The sequence below is a fragment of the Saimiri boliviensis genome, chromosome 9 (genome assembly GCF_048565385.1).
Source record: "Saimiri boliviensis isolate mSaiBol1 chromosome 9, mSaiBol1.pri, whole genome shotgun sequence".
Classification (NCBI taxonomy): Eukaryota; Metazoa; Chordata; class Mammalia; order Primates; family Cebidae; genus Saimiri; species Saimiri boliviensis.
This window is the reverse complement of record NC_133457.1, coordinates 33,584,172-33,606,149: the sequence shown is the minus strand read 5'-3', so window position 1 is coordinate 33,606,149 and position 21,978 is coordinate 33,584,172. Positions and strand designations below refer to the sequence as shown.

At 35.6% G+C, this 21,978-nt stretch overlaps 1 protein-coding gene across 13 annotated transcripts in view; it reads left to right on the top strand.

Moving 5' to 3' along the window:
* The window catches only part of TBC1D5 (TBC1 domain family member 5), a 584,223-nt gene that overhangs the window by 235,484 nt on the left and 326,761 nt on the right, over positions 1-21,978 (top strand). For 11 of the 13 annotated variants that reach the window (XM_074405700.1, XM_074405701.1, XM_074405702.1 and 8 more), the window contains one exon: positions 9,232-9,300. The exons of the other annotated variants lie outside the window; for them this stretch is intronic. In XM_074405700.1, the coding sequence (XP_074261801.1) occupies positions 9,232-9,300 (69 nt within the window). The remainder of the gene's footprint in view (positions 1-9,231; positions 9,301-21,978) is intronic. 13 annotated transcript variants of the gene reach the window in all.

Genomic DNA, 21,978 nt, shown 5'->3' with positions numbered 1-21,978 from the left:
TGAAGCTCATTTATCTCAGTTAAGTTTATAACTCAGAAATCTGTTTTGATGAGTAAGTAGTTTGTATTCTAGGAAAATATTTGCCAATGTAACTGTCTATTTTGTGTTTCCTAATGGTAAATTATATAAAAGTATCAGTTTTTACAACTTGATTACTGACTTTGGATGTGTGCACATTTTGTAGATTAAAAGATAGTTCCTGTTTCAAAGTTTTCTCTGTATCTCTGTTAATTTTGTGTCAGTTTAATCCTTGTTAAGTAAATTATTTTATAGGGAAACTTCGTATGTGAAAGTTACTTACAGTGTAAAAGTGAGGATTAAAAAGTCCTCATCCTCCCCCTTGTGGGATATTACTATACTGTTTTTTCCAGCATTACGCATCATAAACAGGTAAAAAGCAAAACTAAACAAGTAAAACAAAATAAAAAGTAAAGTAAAAACTAACAAATAAAACAGGTAAAAAGAATGAAGTAAATGTAATTATAGGAGGAAATTCAGCTAAGCACATTTATTTCATGTTATTACTAAAATTTTACTTTATTTTAAATAAAAATCATTTTAGTAAATAAAAAAGCCACATATGTTTATTCATAGACATTTTCACCTTATACTTAGCTAAATTCTTGTCAAATTTTATTTACTGACTTGTGGCCGGAACATGTTTTTAGCTTATTGGAAGAGAGAAGAAAATTTAGTAGGTTGATCCACAGAGCTACCTTCAAATTTTATTCTTTGTAGAAGTACAAGTTGAAAAACCTCTTTCTCCCAGAGCGTAGTGTTTTCTACTCTATGTATTTTCCTTTAGGTTTAAGTTTTAGAAATACAGTTAAAATACTTAAAGGATGAATGTTATGACATTCTGGGAATCTTTAGTCTTACAAGTTCATTTGTATATGAATTTATTTGATATAAACTATAATAACTTAGTGTGCTAAGTTATAATCTATCAAAGTCACATATTTTAAAATGGTATATTAGGGTCGCAGAATTGCTCAAGATAATTTTTCTTTTATTCAATCTGTGATTATTCAAATATATGCTTTCAAGGTATTGACACTTTAAAACAGTTATAATAGAGACAGAGTCTTACTGTGTTGCCCAGGTTGGTCTCAAACTCCTGGGCTCAAGTGATCCTTCTGCCTTGGCCTCCAAAAGTATTGAGATTACAGGTATGAGCCACTGCACCTGGCCAAGATATTTACACTTCATGCAAACCACTGTGTTAGTTGATTTATATTCTGTGCATTTTAGTTGAAATAACTTTTTGGATAAAATTCATAGCTCATGATAAAGGAGTTTAGTACTTCGTGATATATTTTCTCTTTATTGTATTTCAGGGATTGCATAGTTCAACTAAGATGGCTGAGTGAGTGTGGATTGGAGTGTTGTGATTACTCAGCCACAGATATTCTGATGGCATTAATGTTAATATTTAGATTGTAGTAGGGCTCTCAGACATTCATTACTAGCTTGTCTTAAGCATCCTGGTTTTGTTGTTAATGTAAAAATATATGTTTTTAAATTTATTTGCCTCCAGATGTTTATTGTAAGATTTAATATTCATTGATTTCTTCTTTCAGTGGCTATTTATTGAGTGCCCACTCTCTGCCAAGATATTTTATAGATACTAAGAATTACAGGTGTAAACAAAACAATAGCATTTGTTTTGAAGGTTACAATTCTAGTGAAAACTTAGAGTAAGCAAGATTAATATGTAAAATATATCCAGTTTCATAGGGATAAGTGCTTCGAGAAATACAAAGCCTGGGAAAAGGCTAGGAAATGAATTAAGGAGGGTGTTACCATTTTTAGTTAGAACAGCAAGAAAGGCCTAATTGAGAAGATATGAAGTAAAAAAGCCCTTACTCAGGTAGTAAAAAAATCTCCTTTCGGGCCAGGCGTGGTGGCTCATGTCTATAATCCCAGCATTTTGGGAGGTCAAGGCAGGTCAAGAGATCAAGGAGGTCAAGGAGGCCAGGAGGTCAAGAGATCAAGACCATCCTGGCCAACATGGTGAAATCCCGTCTCTACTAAAAGTACAAAAATTAGCTGGGTGTGGCGGCGCATGCCTGTAGTCCCAGCTACTTGGGAGGCTGAGGCAAGAGAATCGCTTGAACCCGGTGGCGGAGGTTGCAGTGAGCTGAGATTGCACCATTGCAGTTTAGCCTAGGCAACAGTGAGACTCAATGTCAAAACAAAACAAAACAAAACAAAACCTTCTTTCATAAAACCTTAATGTTTTAAAATAATATGCTAGATTAGTGATTTACTATTTCTCTAAATAACAATGAGAAGAACATTGAAAAACTCAATCTCCTGAAACTGTTATCATTTATTTAGTGTGTCCTGTTAATATAGTTTTGCTATTTTAGTATGTTAAAGGGTAGATTTCATCATGTGGTATCTCTGCTAATACTCTGATTGCCTCCCACAGTAAATGTGTAATTTGATGCTTTTTATCTATGTAGTAGAAAGGAAGTGAAATTATATTAATACATGTAGTTTCTTTTTTTTTTATTTTTGGAAATCAGTTTCGTTTGGTTGAAAAATACATGTAGTTTCTAATGCAATAAAATACATTTTAAATTACATGGTATTGTGCATACATATACTGGATCAACTGGCTTATTTTGATTTTTTAATATGCTGTTTATATAGTAGTAGTATTTGTTACCTTTCCTACATCTTTTAGGCAAATAGTAGGCAAGAGGAAAGCTAAATGGTTTCTTTCACAGGTTTTCAGATTATGATTTTTTTTTCTAAAATCTGTTTTTTAATTTACTGCTTGTCCCAACATTAAAAAAATTAAGCATAATACCATAAGAATATTAATACTAATATCATTTTATTACCTTCTTAGATTTTAATCCTGCTACAAAAACACTTTCAAATACATGTTAAGAATATGATTCCTTGTAGTTTTAATTCTTTATGTATGGATCAAGAGAACCGAGAATGACTACTGTGGTCTGTTTATCTATGTGCCCAGTTTCCTTGTCTCCTGATACTTAAATTTCTGGGCTGCGATTCCATCTAGCTATCACTTAGGTGGTGTGGTCACCTAGCAGAAAAGTGGTGTTAGGCTTCGTGTTCTGCTCTCACTGGAGTGATGGTGCATATTGAACTCAGTGTAGTAACCCCTTGCAGTGTTACCTGTATTTTAGTAGTGTGACATAGTCTTTCACATCCAAAATGTGCTGGGCAGGGAAAAGCATAAGCCTTTTTCCTTGTAGAAGTTCATGCCACAAAAAGAACGTGTTTTTTTGTTTTTGTTTTTGTTTTTTTTTTTTTTTTTTTTTTGAGACAGAGTCTCACTTTTTCGTCCAGGGTGGAGTGCAGTGGTGCAATCTCAGCTCACTGCAACCTCCTTGTCTGGGTTCAAGCGATTCTCCTGCCTCAGCCTCCCGAGTAGCTGGGACTACAGGTGCCCGCCACCATGCCTGGCTGATTTTGTTTTTTTTGTTTTTTTTGAGACGGAGTTTCGCTCTTGTTACCCAGGCTGGAGTGCAATGGCGCGATCTCGGCTCACTGCAACCTCCCCGCCTCCTGGGTTCAAGCAACTCTCTTGCCTCAGCCTCCTGAGTAGCTGGGATTACAGACATGCGCCACCATGCCCAGCTAATTTTTTTTTTTTTTTTTTTGTATTTTTAGTAGAGACGGGGTTTCACCATGTTGACCAGGAGGGTCTGATTTTGTTGTATTTTTAGTAAAGATGGGGTTTCACCGCATTGGCCGGGATGGTCTCCGTCTCCTGACATTGTGAACCGCCCACCTCAGCCTCCCAAAGGGCTCAGATTACAGGTGTGAGCCACCTCGCCCAGCCAGAAATCTTATTTTTAATTCACATTTCTCACAGTAGTGCAGAAGTCCCTTGTGATATTAATACATACATTTTATAATTATCTAAGTCACTCCATTATTCTAAAGCTCTTTACCACACCAGTATAGATTGATTTATTAGGTATACTGCATTATATTCCATTTCTGTTTCTCAATAACAAAAATTCTTAGCGTGTGCTCTCCTGATACTACCACTAATTGTATTGTTATACTTCGCATATAGTGTTTTTTACTTTTTAAAATAATTGGTAATGCTTTGATATAAACAGTGGGTGCTTTATGTTTTCTAAGGGATTGGATGAATGCAGAAATAGTTACCATCACCCAATTTACCTATTTTAGGAAGATTTCATGCCTGAAATAATGTTTAAGTGAGTTGAAGAAAATAGCATTCTTAGCCAGATTTTGTAGGACAGCCTAAAAATAGTCACTGGGTCTTGACTAAGGGGAAAAACTAGTAAAGGAATATGACAGTAAAATAAATGAACATATGTTTTTTTTTCCTTGAACTTGAAAGAATGTCTGCAAAGTTAGACTCTGGTGACAGATTCTGAAGCTAAGGGCACAGTGTAGGAGTCTAGGGGAATAAGTGACTGAATAAGAGACACGGCTTATTTTATAGCCACATTTTAGATTAAATGTGAAGGAGTGAGGTGGATCAAAATGAGATGATTAACTAAATTCTTTATGTAAAACATTTATTCTTTTATTTTAGTGTGTACTGCTTTTCCTGTACAATAAGTTATGTATCCTAATAAAAATTAAAGAGCAAGTTGCATTTGGAAGATCAGGTCATCGTAACTCATTGACATTAGGCCACATAACTGAATAATGTCTTCCTTCACTGAAATACATCAAATGAGATCAACAATTATGACTCATAAACATGCCTTGCAGGCATAAAACAGCAGGGAATTAGCATGTGAGGCTGATAAATATGCATGTAAATAAGCTCCCAAAGGAATAACATGGGTTTGATTGATAGGTTTAGAATTGGAACATATGTAAACCCCTTTATTCCTCATTCTGGTGTAGCTAAGTAAAGATGCGTTTTACTTGTTAAAAAGTTTCAATAACTTTGTAAATCTTAATGCCACATCTGTTTTTTTTTTTTTTCTTGTGCATGTCACTTGTAAGATTAATTGAATTGTCTACAGGCTGGATGGCCCTCACATAAAGTAAATGGTGGAACATGTGAATAAGTGGCTATATATTTGTTGCTAGAAACAGGGTAAGAATCTTTGGGAAATTTCTATTTTTATGTTGTAAAATGATGTATGGTCATAAGAAATTTCTTTTAGAAATAAAGATGTGACTTCACAGATTATTTTGGCTCCCTTAGTAATACTTCATACCATCTTTTTCTATAATTTAGCTCCTAACAATGCAGTTTCTATTTATTTGTTGATTTCATACTACTGCTTTGATAGTCTGTAATTAAAATATATCTTATTTTTTTTTCAATTATTGGTTCTTTAGTCCTTCTAAATCAGTATTCAGGAACTATTGTAGAGCTGTATTAGAAAGTGCAAGTTCAAATGCTAATCAGATACCCAGGAAGACTCCAGTTTTGTGTTCATGCCTCTCAGCAACCAGATGACTTTGGGAAATATTAATTCCCCTCTTCAGGTTCAAGTCATTTTAGGTAAATGGAAGAAGAAATGTGGTTTTTGATTTCCTGGTGCAGAGTCTGAAGCATGAGTCCTGTGGAGGGTCTAGAGATTTGCCAGCTGAAGGCATTATGAGATTAGTTAGTGGCCACTTCTATTTGGGAAATATTTTTTTGACTCCCATTGATAATAAAATAGTAAATGAAAAGGAACGTCATCAGTTTAACATTATGAAACAGTCTGTAGTTTCAAAGGAATCATGTTTTTTATTTGGTGAGGTAGGACTGGATTCTCTATAGCCAATATTCATCATTCTGTAGATCATGGTTGATGATTATTGAGCATTAGGACTTCTAAGTTCAACAGCTATGTTCTAGGTGCTTGGTATATATCACTGAACATAACATAGGTCCCTGCCTTCATGGAGCTTGCATTCTAACAGAAGGAGAAAGTAAATATAATAAAAAATTAAACAGTATCCTGGAAAGTAGTAATTGCTTTAGAAAAAAGAAACAAATAATTGCAATATAAGGGGAATTATGGTATAAGTTAGAAGGTTGCAGAATTCAGTATCAGAGCAGTTCTTACTGAAAAACAATTAAGCTAATACATAAGGTAGATAAAGGAGTGAACCGTCTAAGTTTTAGGGCAAGGCCGTTCTAAACTGAGGAAATGGCAAGTGTAAGGGTCCTGGGGTAAGAGCCGCCAAACATGTTCTGCAGGTCAAGCAGGCATAAGGTAATGTAACCATTTCCTCCTTTCTAATCTTCAACTGATGTTAGACTCTTTTTAGTGTTCCTAAATGTCTATTGCCATCTGTGCTGGTCCTTCTCACTGGATTCCTCTGATCTTTGGTCATTCTTCTCTTTATACCTTTTGCATTTTGACACTTCATTATTTTATGCTGCTTATTCAAAGTGTATACTTTCTTTTAACATGATTCTTTTTTTAGTCTCCTTTCTTCACTTGGAGACAGATTCTGTTAGAATCTGTTTTGACCCCCAAAGCATTTGGAAACACCTTGAGATGTTTGGGGAAGGGGAGTTGTCATGGTAACTAGGGAACTTCCCCATTTCCTAGGCTGGAGTGCAGTGACATGATCTTGGCTCACTGCAGTTTCTGCCTCTCAGGTTCGGGCAGTTCTCATGTCTGAGCAATTCTTGTGTCTCAGTTTCCCAAGTAGCTGGGATTACAAGCGTACACTACCATGCTTGGTTAAATTTTTTTTTTTTTGGATTTTTAGTTGAGATGGCCTCATGCGATCTGTCCAACATAGCCGCCTTAACCTGTGTGAGCCACTGAGCCTGACCAAAATATTGTCTAATTATTCATCATTTTGTAGTTTTGAGTACATGTAACATTTTTTGTGTCTGTACCATTTTGGCCACTTGTAGCCAAAAAGAGGAAGAAGAGCAGGAGGCATACAGGGTGTTTTTAGGTCTAGATTGAACGTGGACCTTGGAACTGTTTGCTTGGTGTTTCAAATGGGTGAGAAGGTCTGGCAGAAGCTGGGCCCTAATTAGGTGGACTTTATAGCTAACATTCTGCTTGATAAAATCAGAAAGGTACTGAAAAATGGGATGAAGGATTGGACCTAGAATGATAACAGAATGTGCTTAGTGTACACTTTATAGCAAAGCAAAACATTTATAATTTTCTCATAAAATATTGGGGAAGAGAAGTCTTGATGGGTTTCTGAAAAAATAAGTGTAGACATAAAAATCAGTTGTCATATCCACTATTAGTAATTTAAGGTGAATACTATTTTATGTTTTCTTTTTTAGTATTATTGTTTTATTTTAGGAAATACCAAATATTTATTGTATCTTTCAAAATTTCACTTTTCAAATTATTCTTCATCCTGTTTTTATAATAAACTTTTAAATTTAATTGTGATAAAGTTCTCAATCCTGATTTTTTTTAGTAAGGTAATATTCCTGTTGAAGATGGACTACTTGAGTCACCTTTGATAAAAATAAAACTAAAGAGAGAATTACAAAAAAAAAAACGTAATTTTGTATATAAGGCATAAGCCAGTGAAATCAAGGACTCTTTACTTCTATTGGAATGTCTTGTCTAGTAGTCTTACTTGACATGAAGAGAGAAAAAAAGAATCCTTAAAGGAATTTATGGCCAGCCTGTCTGTTGGGTAAGTATCTCCCAACCCAAATGATATTGGGGACTCATATACTAGCTAAAGTCCATCAGTTTCCTGGAGTGAGGGAAAAGAGGAAATAAGTAAGTAGAAAAGAGAAATAGACATGAAGTAATTGTAAGTGTGCCTGAAGATTGCTTTAGATGTGCTTTCTTGCACATTGGCTGTCTTAACTACCTGAGACAGGCTATATGGCTCTCAGTTTAGGAACCTGTTGTATAGATAGCCTTTATGTTACTCATCTATTTTCCTCTCTTAAATGTTTCTTTTCTTTGAAAGCAGAGGCATTTCATCTAGGCACATAGCAGAAGCTAAGTTTTTACTAATTGAACTGACTCCGATTTTAGCTAGCAAAATGCTTATGTCAAGGTTGTAGCATTTCATCATGACATATGAAAATACTGACTTGTATTCTTACTGTGATGTGTTCTTGCATGGGCGTGACTATAGCAATATTTCTAGGCAGAGGAGAAATATTTTTCAAGAAACAGTCTACGTTCCTAAGTAAGTACTGATACCCCAGAATTTCATGCTGCAGAAGATGGCAGGAATCACTGTAACAGGAAAATGTAGAGAGTGCCATCAGTTGTCCATATCAATTCTAAGGTGACTCAGTTTTGCACAATAGCTGAGTTGAAATAACATCATATCCTAGTGGGCCTAGCAGAAGGATTTGACTAAAAATATGTTACTCCAGGAATTTCCCTGCTGAACTGAGTGTGCTTGGTATTTACCTTATGTAAACTAGAAAATAGCTGCCCAAAAAAACATGAATTTGGGTATATTTGATAATGAGCCTTTCCTTCTCTTACTAGTTACACAACAGGATCCATTGCTTCTTAAAATACTTCTCAGGTTATGATAATAAAACCATTTGAACTATTTGGAGAACAACACACAAACCGTGTTTGCAACGGCAGGAAGTATCACTTTACTCACATTTATAAGTGTATAAACAAATTGAAAAGAAGTGTGTATGTGTTCATGGAAGGTGAAAGAGTTGGTTTTCTTTTCTGAGGATGAGGTGTGATTTTTCTATTTTTTGTTTTTATTTTTATGTTGACTTTTTATGATTTTATAACTTTATTTGATGTCAGCAGTTAGTTCTCACCCACTATGACTGCCTGTAGATTTTTGAAAGTAGCAACAGGTGCATAGGTAACCAGAGTATAGAACTTGTTTGGTGGATCTTCATCCTTACTGTGATTTCTGGATAGGCACACATGGATATGGTATGGCACATTCCTTACTCCTTATTCCTTTGGCCTGACACATTCCTTTTTCCTTTGGCCCAGACAGTTGTGTTCAGCCTGCTATGAGTGCACACATCTGGAGTTCCACTCTCCCTCATGACAGATTTCCAAATCTCTTTGAGTGCCTGATGGGCATGCTTCCTGAAGCCCACGCCATGGATGTTCTTGTAGATGTTGATTGTATGCTCAGGTCACCACCTCATTAATGGCAGAACAACCATTCTTCTTGTCACACTTCTTTGTGGGAGCCATTCTACTGGGCCCATGCTGAGGGTGTGATTTTTAAAAGTGAACAATCAGGTTTTATTCCTCAGCTGGTTTCTTTCTATCAACTAGTAGAATAATTTTTTTTTCACACCTTTTCTCTGCACAGCAAACTACCTGTTGGACATTAGAGACGAAGTGGACATTGCTGTGGCCAACAGAGCCTTTTCTTTATCTGGTGAGGCAACATTATCTTCTACTGGTGAACTTTATGATCAGTAAAATACGAATTTTATATAATTTTCATGTGTCACAGCATATTCTTTTTTTGATCTTTAAATTTTTTTTTAATATAGAAACTATTCTTAGCTCATGGGCCACACAAAAATAATTGTAGTTTTCACATACTTCACCAGGAATTCTTCCGAAAGAATCACATAATACAGGTAATAGAAGAAGGATATAGATGAAAAAATAGATGATTTGCGCATGGTTTTAATCACATGGTGGGGTGAAAACAGTAAAGCGGCAAACGGTCAAATGGAAACAGTGTTCAGTACATCATGGTTGTAGCGGTGGTAAAGTCAGTTAAATAAAAGTTAGAGACTAGCTTTAAGAAGAATTTCTAGGGCTGTATGACCCAATTTCTATTGAAATGTGAAGGAATCAACAATGAGGAAAGATTTGAAGTTTACATAAAAGAAATAGTTACAGTATTTCTCCCAATAAAGGGGAAAGAAGATAATAAACTAGGAAATTATGACAGACCTCTCTTCCTGTGAGATAGTGGAAAAGCAGATAAAATTGATACAAATTTAGAGAAATTTTGAGCTTTAAGCATGTGGTGGCATCTTGGTTTGAGGTGGAGTAATTAGTTGTGAAAACCAGCAACTCCTGTCTGACGACCTTGAATTTAGTTTGTTAAGAATAAGGGATGCTAGTATAGATTGGGAACATGAAAAATATTGTATGAATAAAATTAATAATCAACAGCTGTGAGAAGAGATACAATTACATGAAATGTTGTGTCCCTGTTAGCAGGCCACATTCTGCTTTCTGCAATGATGAGGGCAGAGATGAGTGGCTGGGAGGTATAGTTGTTTATATATTTGTTTCAGGGGCAAAACTGGGATGAGGCAAATGAGAGGATCATTATTACTGACTTTTCCTTGGCCTTGGGCTCCAATGCGGCTTGATATGGCAATATTAAATTTTGTATTCATTTAAAATTTTGATATTTTGTTAATCATGGATCTTTTGGAATCGTTTAATTTTTAAAAATATTACATTTAAATATTTTAATGTTAATTACTCTGTTTGGGGCATCCCCTTAAATGGTATGCCCATGATAAGCACCTGATTTTCCTTACTCACTTCACCTTAATCCTAGTCCTAATTTGTGGAACAAACAGTGAGGTCTCCCCAAGGTTGACTACTGACTTGCAAACTATAACTAATGACCAGCGAAGCCAGAAACATAGGGTCTTAGATAATGAGAGCTTGAGATGATGGACTATAGTGTTCAATACAATGGAACCCAGAAGTAGGCAAATAAATACCAGCAAGTTAAAGAGTGAGCCAGCTTTTGATACCTAGTCCATGCTTTCTCATGCTACTGTCAGAATGCTTGTAGAAACAGAGGTGCAATATTAAGAATTGATATAATCCAGAATATTTATCAGTAATATTCCAGATACCAGGAAGAGTTTCTGCAAAGTAAAATGCAAATAGAACTTAGATGCAGAATAGTAACAGAGCAGGATATAAGGATGGAAGGAAGTTTTCTTAAACATTATTTTTTGTTTTTCTTTTTAATTCCACTGCATGTCTGCCCCTTTGCAATTCCACACCTTTTGGGAAAGAAAGCTGTTTTCTCCCCTGAGGGAGTTGCTTTCTGACATAGTGAACTATTTCATGACCACACACACCCCCTACCCCCAACTGTTCATCCATTAGTACCTTATTTTATTTAGAAGTAAAGTTCCTGATAATGTAATATGATCAAGGTAAAAGAAGATAAGTCATGGCACATTTGATTCAGAAATAAGAAACAATACCAGGAAGAGCCATAGGATGGATCTATGCTATCTGGTATTGCATTTTATTGGTATAGTCTAAAAGAGAAATCTGCTTCAGTTCATGCAGTATTTTTTGTTATTCTGTATAGAAAGCAAGTAGTGGAAGGAACCCAGGTGAACTTTCCTTTTACCTTTAGAGCCGTAGTAAGTAAATTACAACTAATATTAGGAACTTGAGGTCTGGGCACAGTGGCTCATGCCTGTAATGCCAGCATTTTGGGAGGGTGAGGCAGGAGGATCACTTGATCTTAGGAGATCAAGACTAGCCTAGGTAACACAGTGAGACCTCCATCTCTACAAAAACATAAAAATTAGCTGGGTGTGGTGACCTATACCTGTCCTAGCTATTCAGGAGACTGAGATGGGAGAGGATCTCTTGAGCCTGGGAGTTAGAGGCTTTAGTGAGCTGTGATCACACCATTGCACTCCAGCCTTGGTGACAGTGAGATCCTGGCTCTAAAAAAGGAAAATAATAATTAAGATCTGAAAGATTTAAATATAGTTTTTGGGCAATGAAGGAAACTCGGAAATTAATGTGGTACTGTATCCTCTTCTCCCCTAATTTTTAAGGAAAGAGCAGAGCTGACTTTAAGAATGAATGAACAGTCAGACAAAAACCAAGACTCAGAGTATGAAATAAGTGGAACATTTTTCTGAGGGGAAAGAAGAAAGGCATATTTTTAAAAGATTTAAATCTTGGAAAAATAAGTAAATTTTATTAAAATGTAATTTTTACTTACCATAAGAAAACTTCTTCTTTTTTTTTTTTAAAAAAAAAAAAAGTAGGAACAGTGTTAAAAAAGACTGAGTTGAAGTTTGCCCTAGATACTGGAAAAGATACAGAAGGAATCGGAGAGAGAAAATGATAAGACATTAAAATGTGATAACAGAAATGAAAAGTCTCTTAGAAGCAGTAAAGGACAGAATCAATAAAGCAGAAATTTAAGGTATAGATAGGGAGGAGAAATTAAAGTGATGGTATAAAATTAGGTGGTAGATGGAATGAGAGCCAATGTCCTTCTAGAACATTGAGCTTACTGGAAGTAGGATGGGAGACCAGTTCTCAAGGACATTTGATTTTTTGGTTGGGAATTTAGATTTGAATTAGTAATCAGGTTAAACACACACCTGCACACACACAGAAAGAGAGACAGACAGATTTATACACAGTACTACAAGCCCTTGATCTCTGCCTCCTTGGCAAACATGATTATTTATATGAAGATTATTCGGGTGTTTATTTTTTTAATTCTAAGAAGTAAAAGTCTGTGGGTTAGGTTATGAAGCCAGTGAATGGAGTGATGGCTTTGCAAATGAAGAGTAATATAAGTAGCTTAAAGTATTATAGATCATAAATCTGCAGCATACTCAGTAACTATCAGATATTGAAGTGAGTGAATGACAGAAATCTTTTAAGTCTTGAATTTGAGTGAAGCCCACAGTATATACATAAGAACACATGAGCAAAACTTGTTGGAAATGTACAGAAAGGAGACTTCCAACCAGAAAGTGTGTGTGCACATTCATATATTTGTGTGTAAAGAAAACATGAACAATTACCCTCACTGAAAATGTTAAACTCTGCTTGCATTGTTGCATTCATATTAACATACCTGAGAATAATACATACCATAAGCTACCTAATTATACTAACTTGTCCTATACTGTGCTGGAATCAACTTACAGTAGGATGTTATTTTCTGTGCTTTATTTGCAAGTTAACATTTTAATAATTATCATAAATAGTTACCTGATTTGCATATTGTGGTGCATAATCCAACTGTTCTGTGGATCATCCACAGTTATCTTATTATTCGTGCCAAGACTTCTATATTAGTCTGAATAATCTATCATAGACTGCGTTTCTGTTTCCAGTTCTCTGAGCTTTTTATAACTCTAAATACAGTGCTTTTTTAATCAAAAGATTGAATCTTACATGTGTTAGTATAACAATCTCTCTGACCCACTACTCTATTGAAGTTAATTTTTATTATTGTCTAATTTCCAACATTTCTATGCAGTATCTTAGTATCTTTTATTTGAACCTTCATAACCCTGTGAGCTTGGTATTGAAGTGTTGGATCATTTTTTTTTGTCTTTTCAGGATAGTGGGCCTATGTGCTAAGAGCTAAAAAATTTGAAAAATATTTTTGAAAACAGTCAAATTTGACTCTCAAGAGTCAAATTATAAAATGTGTGTAAAATAACATAATAGAAATGATCATGTTAGAGAAAAAAAATGGCTGAGAGGCCAGATCACGAAGTTCACTATAATGTAATCAGTGGTACTAACATACTTAGAGGAAAACTGAAGGAGGAGTGGCTACTAAAGCTGGTACTAACATACTCAGGGGAAAACTGAAGGAAGAGTGGCTAGAATTGGAAAAGAGTAAATATGCGTAACATAAATTTGAGCGTTAGCTGTGGAAGTGGCAATTGTTTTAGAAAGCCACAGTGTTCTCATCATTCATCTCCAAGGATGTGGAAGGATGAATGCATCAAGCTAGAGGAATTTGAAGCAATTAAAATGAGATTCTTCTGACCCCATCTTATTTGGCATTTTCCTTATCAGTTTATTTTCTGAAACTGAATTCCCAGTTAGTTTTTCTTACATGTAAAGATCATACAGGTTAGGTTCTCATGAATATCTAATTCTCCTCACATTTTTTTGGATCCCCATAACACATTCATTAATTGGCATATATACTTTAATTTTTGTATAAACAGAGTTGGGTTGAAGTATTAGTGAAATAATGGCGTGCTGAAACGTTTACCCTTTAGAATACAGAGGCTAAGTACTTAACATCACTCTTGCTAGAGATACAAATACTAAATAGACCATGTTCCATGAAGGCTGAAGTCACTCTACAATCTCACTGTTACTCCCACAAAACCACTATTCAGCTTTTTGTCTTATAACTATAAATTTGCTTTTTCAGTCATATCATATAAATGTAACTACATGTCATTTATGACTGCATCTGGCTTGTTTAATAAAATGTTTTTGTGGTTCAACCATGTTATAGCATGTATCTGTACTTTGTTCCTTTTTATTGCTGAATAATATTCCATTGTATTGTCATACCACGTTTTTTTTATTCACTCACTTTGTATTATTTTCACTTTGATGCTCCTATAAACCGTGCTGGTATAAACATTTGAACATAGGTCTTCATGAGACATAGGTATGTCTTTCCTCTTGATGGATTCCTAGGAGTAGATTGCTGGATTATACAGTAAATATATATTTAAATTCTGAAGAAATTGCTGTAATATTTTCTAAAGTATCTGTATCATTTCACAGTCCTACCAGCAATATACAAGGGTTTGTACAGTATATAAGTTTCTGCACCTATCACCAATATTTATTTGATTTTCATTTATTGTTCTAGTATGTGTGAGGTGTTAATTTCATTAGTTTGAAATTTGTATTTCTCTATAACTAATTTTGTTGAGCATATTTTCATGGGCTTATTGGCCCCAAAGGACCTGTGTTCAAATGTTTATTATACTAGCACTGTTCATAAGAGCATCAAATGGAAATAATACAAAGTAAGTGAATAAACAGGTGTGGTATAACAGTATAATGGAATACCATTGAGCAGTGTGCACACACATACCTTGTTTTATTGTTTTTCACTTTGCTGTGTTTTGCAGATATCATATATTTTACAAATTGAAGGTGTATGGGAATTTTGCATTGAGCAAGCCTGTCAGCACCAGTTTTTCAACATGTGCTTACTTTGTGTGTCTCACATTCTGGTAATTCTCACATTTCAAACTTTTTCAGGATTACTATATCTGATATTGTAATCTGTGATCAGTGATCTTTTTTATAGTCTTTAATTTCTATGGGTACATAGTAGGTATATATGGAATACATGAGATATTTTGATACAGGCATGCAGTACGTAATAATCACATTAGGGAAAATGGGGTATTCATTACCTCAAGCCTTTATCCTTTGTGTTATAAACATTCCAATTACACTCTTTTGGTTATTTAAAAATGTACAATTAAATCAGTATTGACAATAGTCACCCTGTTGTACTATCAGATACTAGGTCTTAGTTATTCTTCCTGTTTTTTTTGTACCCACTAACCGTCCCCACCTCCTTAACCATCTGAACCTCCCTCTACCCCTCCCGGCCTCTAGTAACCATCCTTATACACTCTATATCCATGACTTCATTTTTTTTAATTTTAAATCTCACAAATAAGTGCAAACATGTGATGTTTGGCTTTCTGTGGCTTATTTCACGTAACCTAAGGACCTAAGGACAATTGTCATCTTAAGTTATATCCATGTTGTTGCAAATGACAGGATCTGAATCTGAATAGTACTGTATCGTGTGTAAGTACTGTATTTTCTTTATCTGTTCATCTGTTGATGGACACTTGGTTTCTTCCAAATCTTGGCTACTGTGAACAGTGATGAAACAAACATGGAGTGCAGATACCTCTTTAATATACTGATTTCATTTCTTTAGTGTATATACCTAGGAGTGGGAGTGCCAGATCATAGAGTAGCTCTATTTTTTAGATTTTTGAGGAACCTCCAAACTGTGGAGGTTGTACTAACTTATATTTCCACCAACATAGTATGAGGGTTCTACATCCTCACCAGCGTTTGTTATTGCCTGTATTTTGGATAAAAGCCATTTTAACAGGGGTGAGATGCTATCTCATTGTAGTTTTGATTTGCATTTCTCGGATGTTTGGCATATGGAACACCTTTCATATGCCTATTTGCCATTTCTGTGTCTTCTTTTGAGAAATGTCTATTCAAATCTTTCACCCATGTTGTAATCAGATTGCTAGATTTTTTTTTTTTTACAGTTACGTGAGCTCCTTATATATTCTTGTGATTAATCCCTTGCCACATGGGTAGTTTGCAAATATTTTTTTCCCATTATGTGGGTTGTGACTTAACTTTGTTCATTTTTTTCCATTACTGCACAGAATATTTTTAACTTCACGTGATCCCATTTGTCCATTTTTGGTTTGATTACCTGTGCTTATGGGGTATTACTCAACAAATCTTTGCCCATACCAATGTCCTGGAAAGTTTCCTAAATGTTTTTTTTAGTAGTTTAATAGTTTGAGGTCTTAGATCAGGCATCCCCAAACTACGGCCCACGAGGCCATTTATCTGGCCCCCCGCCCTACTTCAGGAAGGGGCACCTCTTTCATTGGTGGTCAGTGAGAGGAGCACAGTATGTGGCAGCCCTCCAACGGTCTGAGGGACAGTGAACTGGCCCCCTGTGTACAAAGTTTGGGGACGCCTGTCTTAGATTTGTCTTTAATCACATGTTTTTACTTGATTTTTGTATATGGCAAGAGATAGGGACCTAGTTTCATTCTTCTGCATGTAGATATTCCCTTTTCACAGTACCATTTACTGAAGAGACTGTCTTTTCCCTGGTGTATGTTATTGGTACCTTTGTCAAAAATGAGTTCCATGTGGGAGTGTGGGTTTGTTTTGGGGTTCTCTGTTCTGTTCCATTGGTCTCTGTGTCTGTTTCCATGCTAGTATCATGCTGTTTTGGTTACTATAGCTCTGTAGTATTATTTGAAATCAGATAATGTGATTTCTCTGATTTTGTTCTTTTTTTTGTTTTATTTTGTTTGTTTTTGAGACAGGGTTTCATTCTGTCACCCAGGCTGGAGTGCAGTAGTGCAGTCTCACTGTACCTCCGCCTCCTGGCCTCAAGGGATTCTCCCACCTCAGCCTTCCAAGTAACTGGACTACAAGTGTGCATCACCACAGTTGGTTACTTTTTTTGTACTTTTCGTAGAGATGACATTTCACCATGTTGCCCAGGTAATTCCTGGGCTCAAGCAATCCGCCTGCATTGGCCTCCTAAATTGTTGGGATTGCACGTGTGAACCACTCTACCTAGCCCTATTTTTTTTTTTCCTGCTTAGGACAGCTTTGGCTATTTTGAATTTTCTGTGGTTCCATATACATTTTGGGATAGTCTTTTCTACTTGTATGAGGAATGCCATTTGGTATTTTGATAGAGAATGTGTTGAATCAGCAGATTGCTTTGGGTAGTATGGACATTTTAACAATATTGAGGTTTCTAATCCATGAACATTATTTCCAGTTTTTTTGTTGTCATCTTCAATTTGTTTCATCTTTCTTTGTTAGCTTTAATTGTAGAGATCTTCTTTAAGTTAATTCACTAGTATTGAATTTTATTTGTGGCTGTTATAAATGGGATGACTTTAAATTCTATTTCAGACTCCTCACCGTTGGCATACAGAAATGCTACTGATTTTTATATGTTGATTTTGTATCCTGCAACTTAAATTTATCAGTTCTACTAGTTTTTTTGGGGGGGTTGGGGGGTAGGGGTGGAGGAGTCTTTAGGTTTTTCCAAATATAAGATCATATCATTTGCAAACAAGGATAATTTGCCTTTTAATTTTACAATTTGGATACCATTTATACACTTCTCTCATCTGATTGCTCAAGCTAGGACATCCAGTACTGTGCCGAATAACAACTGTGAAAGCAGGCATTCTTGTTGTGTTCCAGATCTTAAAGAAAAGGCTTTCAATTTTTCTTCCTTCAGTATGATACTGGCTCTGGGTCTGTCATATATGGCTTTTATGTTGAGATATGTTCCTCTATCTCCAGTTTTTTAAAGGGCTTTTATCATGAAGGAATGCTGAACTTTATCAGATGCTTTTTCAGCATCAATTTAAATGATCATATGGTTTTTATCCTTCATTCTATTGATAGGATGTATCACATTGATTGACTTGTTTATGTTGATTCATACTTGCATCTCTGAGATAAATTCCACTTGGCCATGATGAATGACCTTCTTAATGTATTGTTTATTTTTATTTGCTAGTGTTTTGTTGAGGACTTTTTGGATCATTATTCATCAGATATATTGACCTCTACTTTTCTTGTTTGATGTGTCTTTGTCTAGGTTTTGGTATACTGGCACTATAAACTTAATTTGGAAGTGTTCCATTGGCCTCTATGTTTTGGAATAGTTTGAGTAGGACTGTTATTTAAATGTTTGGTGGAATTCAGCAGTAAAGCCATTTTGGCTCATTATTGATCTAATCAGATTTGGGATTTCTTTGTGCTTTGATCTTGGTAAGCTGTATGTGTCAAGGAACTTAAACATTTCCTCTAGATTTTCCAATCTATTGACTTATAGTTGCTCATAGTAGCCACTAATGATTACTCTGAATTTCTGTGGTATCAGTTATAGTGTTTTTTTTCATCGCTGATTTACGTCTTCTCCATTATTTTAATTTGTTACTATGACTAAAGGATTGTCAGTTTTACATTTTCAAAAAACCAATTTGTTGTTTCTTTGATCCTTTTTATTGTTTTGTTTATTTCAAATTTATTTATTTCTGATCTCATTTTTATTGTTTCTTTTTTTCTCCTAATTTTGAGTTTAGTTTGCTTTTAGCTTTCTAGTTTTATAAAATGCATCATTAATTACTTTGGAACTTTTCTTCCTTTTTTTGATGTAGGCACTTACAGCTATAAATTTACCTCTTACTACTGCTTTTGCTGTATCCCATAGGTTTTGGTGTGTTGTGTTTCCATTATCATTTCTTTTAAGACACTTTTCATTTTTTTAATTATATTGTTTAATTTTCATGTTCTTGCATAATTTCGACAATTCCTCATTATTCATTTGTAGTTTTATTCCATTGTGGTTAGAGAAGATGCTTGATAGTATTTTTTTTTAATGTTTTCAGACTTGTTTTGTAACCTAACATATGGTGTAACCTGGAGAATGATCCATGTGCTGAGGCAAAGAATGTGTATTCTACACCTGTTGGATGAAATGTTCTGTAAATATCTATTGAGTCTGATGTTTCTTTGTTAATTTTTTTTTTTTTGGTCTGGGAGATATTTCCAATGCTGAAAGGAGGGTGTTGAATTCTCCAGTTATTACTGTATTAGTGTCATGTGTCTCTTTAGCTTTAATAATATTCGCTTTATATGTTGGATGCTCAGTGCTGGATGCATATATATTTATAATTGTTGTATCCTCTTGCTGAACTGACCCTTTTGTCATTATGTAACGACATGCTTTGTCTTGGTATCTGTTTTGTCTGATATAACTACTTTAATTTTTTTTTTTTTTTTTTTTTTCGGGGAGAGGGGAGGTATCTACTAGCATGGAATATCTTTTTTCATCCATCTATTTTCAGTCTGTATGTTTCTTTACAGGTAAAGTGTATTTCTTGTAGGCAATAGATCATTGTTTCTTGGTTTTTGATCATGTCTTAGCTTTTCATTGGGTCTTGGTTTTTTATCCACTCAGACCTTCTCTTTCTATGACTTCTGATTTGAGAGTATAGGCTGTTTACATTTATGTTACTTACTCCTGCCATTTTGTTATTTGTTTTCTGGTTGTTTTGTGATCTTTCCTTCTTACCTCTCTTCCTTCTAGTGAAGGTGATATTCTCTGGTGGTAAGATTTCAGTTCTTGCTTTTTTATTTTTTTGTATATCCATTGTGTGTTTTTCAATTTGAGCTTAATATGAGGCTTATAAATACTATCTTGCAACCCATTATTTTAAACTGTTAGCAACTTAACACGGATTGCATAAACAAAGAAACACACAGTTAAAAATTAAAAACTCTTTATTTCTGACCTTTTGGAGTTTGATTGTTAAATCCCTTGAGACAGTCACCTTTGGGTTAAATCTGCATGGTGTTCTATGACCTTCTTGTACTTTTTTTTTTTTTTTGACTGATTCTCCCTTTGTTGCCCAGGCTGGAGTGTGATAATGTTGCTCTCTCAGCTTACCACAACCTCCGCCTCTCATGTTTCAGCCATTTTCCTACCTTATTCTCCTGAGCAGCTGGAATTACAGGCACCCACCACCATGCCTGGCTAATATTTGTATTTTACTTGAGATGGGTTTCACCATTTTGGCTAGGCTGGTCTCAAACTCCTAACCTCAAGTGATCTGCCCTCCTTGGCTTCCCAAAGTGCTGGAAATATAGGCATGAGCCATCTTGCCTGGCCTGAAATGACGTTTTTGTATCTAAGGAGAAGTGTAGAGCAAATGGTGGGGGAAGCCCATCAGATCTTGTGAGAACTTATTCACTATTATGAGAGTAGCATTGAGGTAACCACTCCCATGATTCAATTACTGCCGTTTGGGTTCCTCTCACAACATGTGGGGATTATGGGAACTATAATTCAAGGTGAAATTTGGATGGGGACACAGCCAAACCATATCAGAAGTTCTGTGATATCATCTATTTGAATAATCTTTCTCTCCCTCTTTCTTTCTGTATTTCCTTTTTAAGGCCTGTAAGTCGTAGATTTGCCTTTAGATGTTGTATGTAAACTTCATTGTTTTTTAATGTTTTTTCTTTTATCTTACCTGTTTATTTTCAAATAGCCTGCTTCAAGTTCACTAATCCTTTCTTCTGCTTGATTAATTCTCTATTAAGAGATTCTGATGCATTTTTCAATATGTCAATTGTATTTTTCAGCTTTAGAATTTCTGCTTGATTCATTTTATTTCAGTCTGTTTGTTAAATTTATCTGATAGAATTCTGAATTTATTCTCTGTGTTACCTTTTTTTTTCTTTAAGTTTCTTCAAAATAGCTATTTTGAATTCTTTGTATGAAAGGTCACCTATCTGTTTTTCTCCACGATCAGTCTGTGGTGCCTTATTTAGTATGTTTGCTGAGGACATGTTTTTGTGGATGATCTTAATACTTGCAGATGGGGTCATCAGAATCTGGGAATTGAAGAGTTATCTCTTTATTGTAGTCTTTGCAGTCTGGGTTTGTTAGTGCCTGTCCTTGAGAAGGCTTTCCTAGATATTTGAAGGGACTTCAGCCTCAAACCCAGTAACGCTGTGGTTTTTGCACATTTGTAAAGGTACCACCTGCGTTACCAGTCAGACTTTTGCTCTTTTCCCTTACTTTCTGTCATACAGAGCCTTTTTCTCTGTTCTGAGCTGCCTGGAATTTGGGATTTGGTAATGCAGGCACCCCTGTGTCTACTACATTTGGGACTGTGCTAGGTCAGACCTGAAGCCAGCAGAGCACTGGGTCTCATCCAAGATTCACTGTAACCACTACCTTGCTACACCTGTGTTCACTCAAAGCCCTGGACTCTATATTAGCAGGTAGTGAAGCCAACTAGGTTTGTATCCTTTTCTTCAGAGCCATGAGTTTTCTCAGACTCTGTGTGTCCAGAGATGCTCTCTCTTAGCCGGGGATTAGATTCGGGAACCTTAGAAATATATCTGATCTCTTGCTGGAATAGAACATCAAATTAAGCTAGCACTCCAACCACAATACAGTCTTTCCTGCTCTTCTTTACCCCTCCCCACAGGCCAGGAGCCTCTCTCCCTATGGTCACTACCACCACCAGCCCAGAGGGTATTCTGCCAGGCCACTGCCAATGTTTAAAGAGTCATCATTTCATTTTGTGGTGAATGCTACTAGGCCAAAGACTTACCCTTCAGGGCAGTGGGCTCCCCTCTAACTCAGGGCAGGCCCAGAAAAGCTGTTTAAGAGCCTACATGTGGACTCAGGGACCCAGAGAGCCTGCTTGTTACTCTGCTGCACTGTGGCTTAGCTGGTACCAATTTTTGCTTCTTGTGACTCTACTTTTCTGTGTGTAAACAGTTATTACAACTTTTTGTGTGCAAATAGTTGTTACAACAGTGGGTTGGGATGAATGGTGTAGGCTTCTCTTCTGCCATCTTGCCCTGCCCCTATCCAAGATCTCTGATATTACTATTTTAACTGTTTTGAGATGTCATAAAACACACCCATCTAAGACAGGGAACTTGACAAATATTTTATATGTTCTAA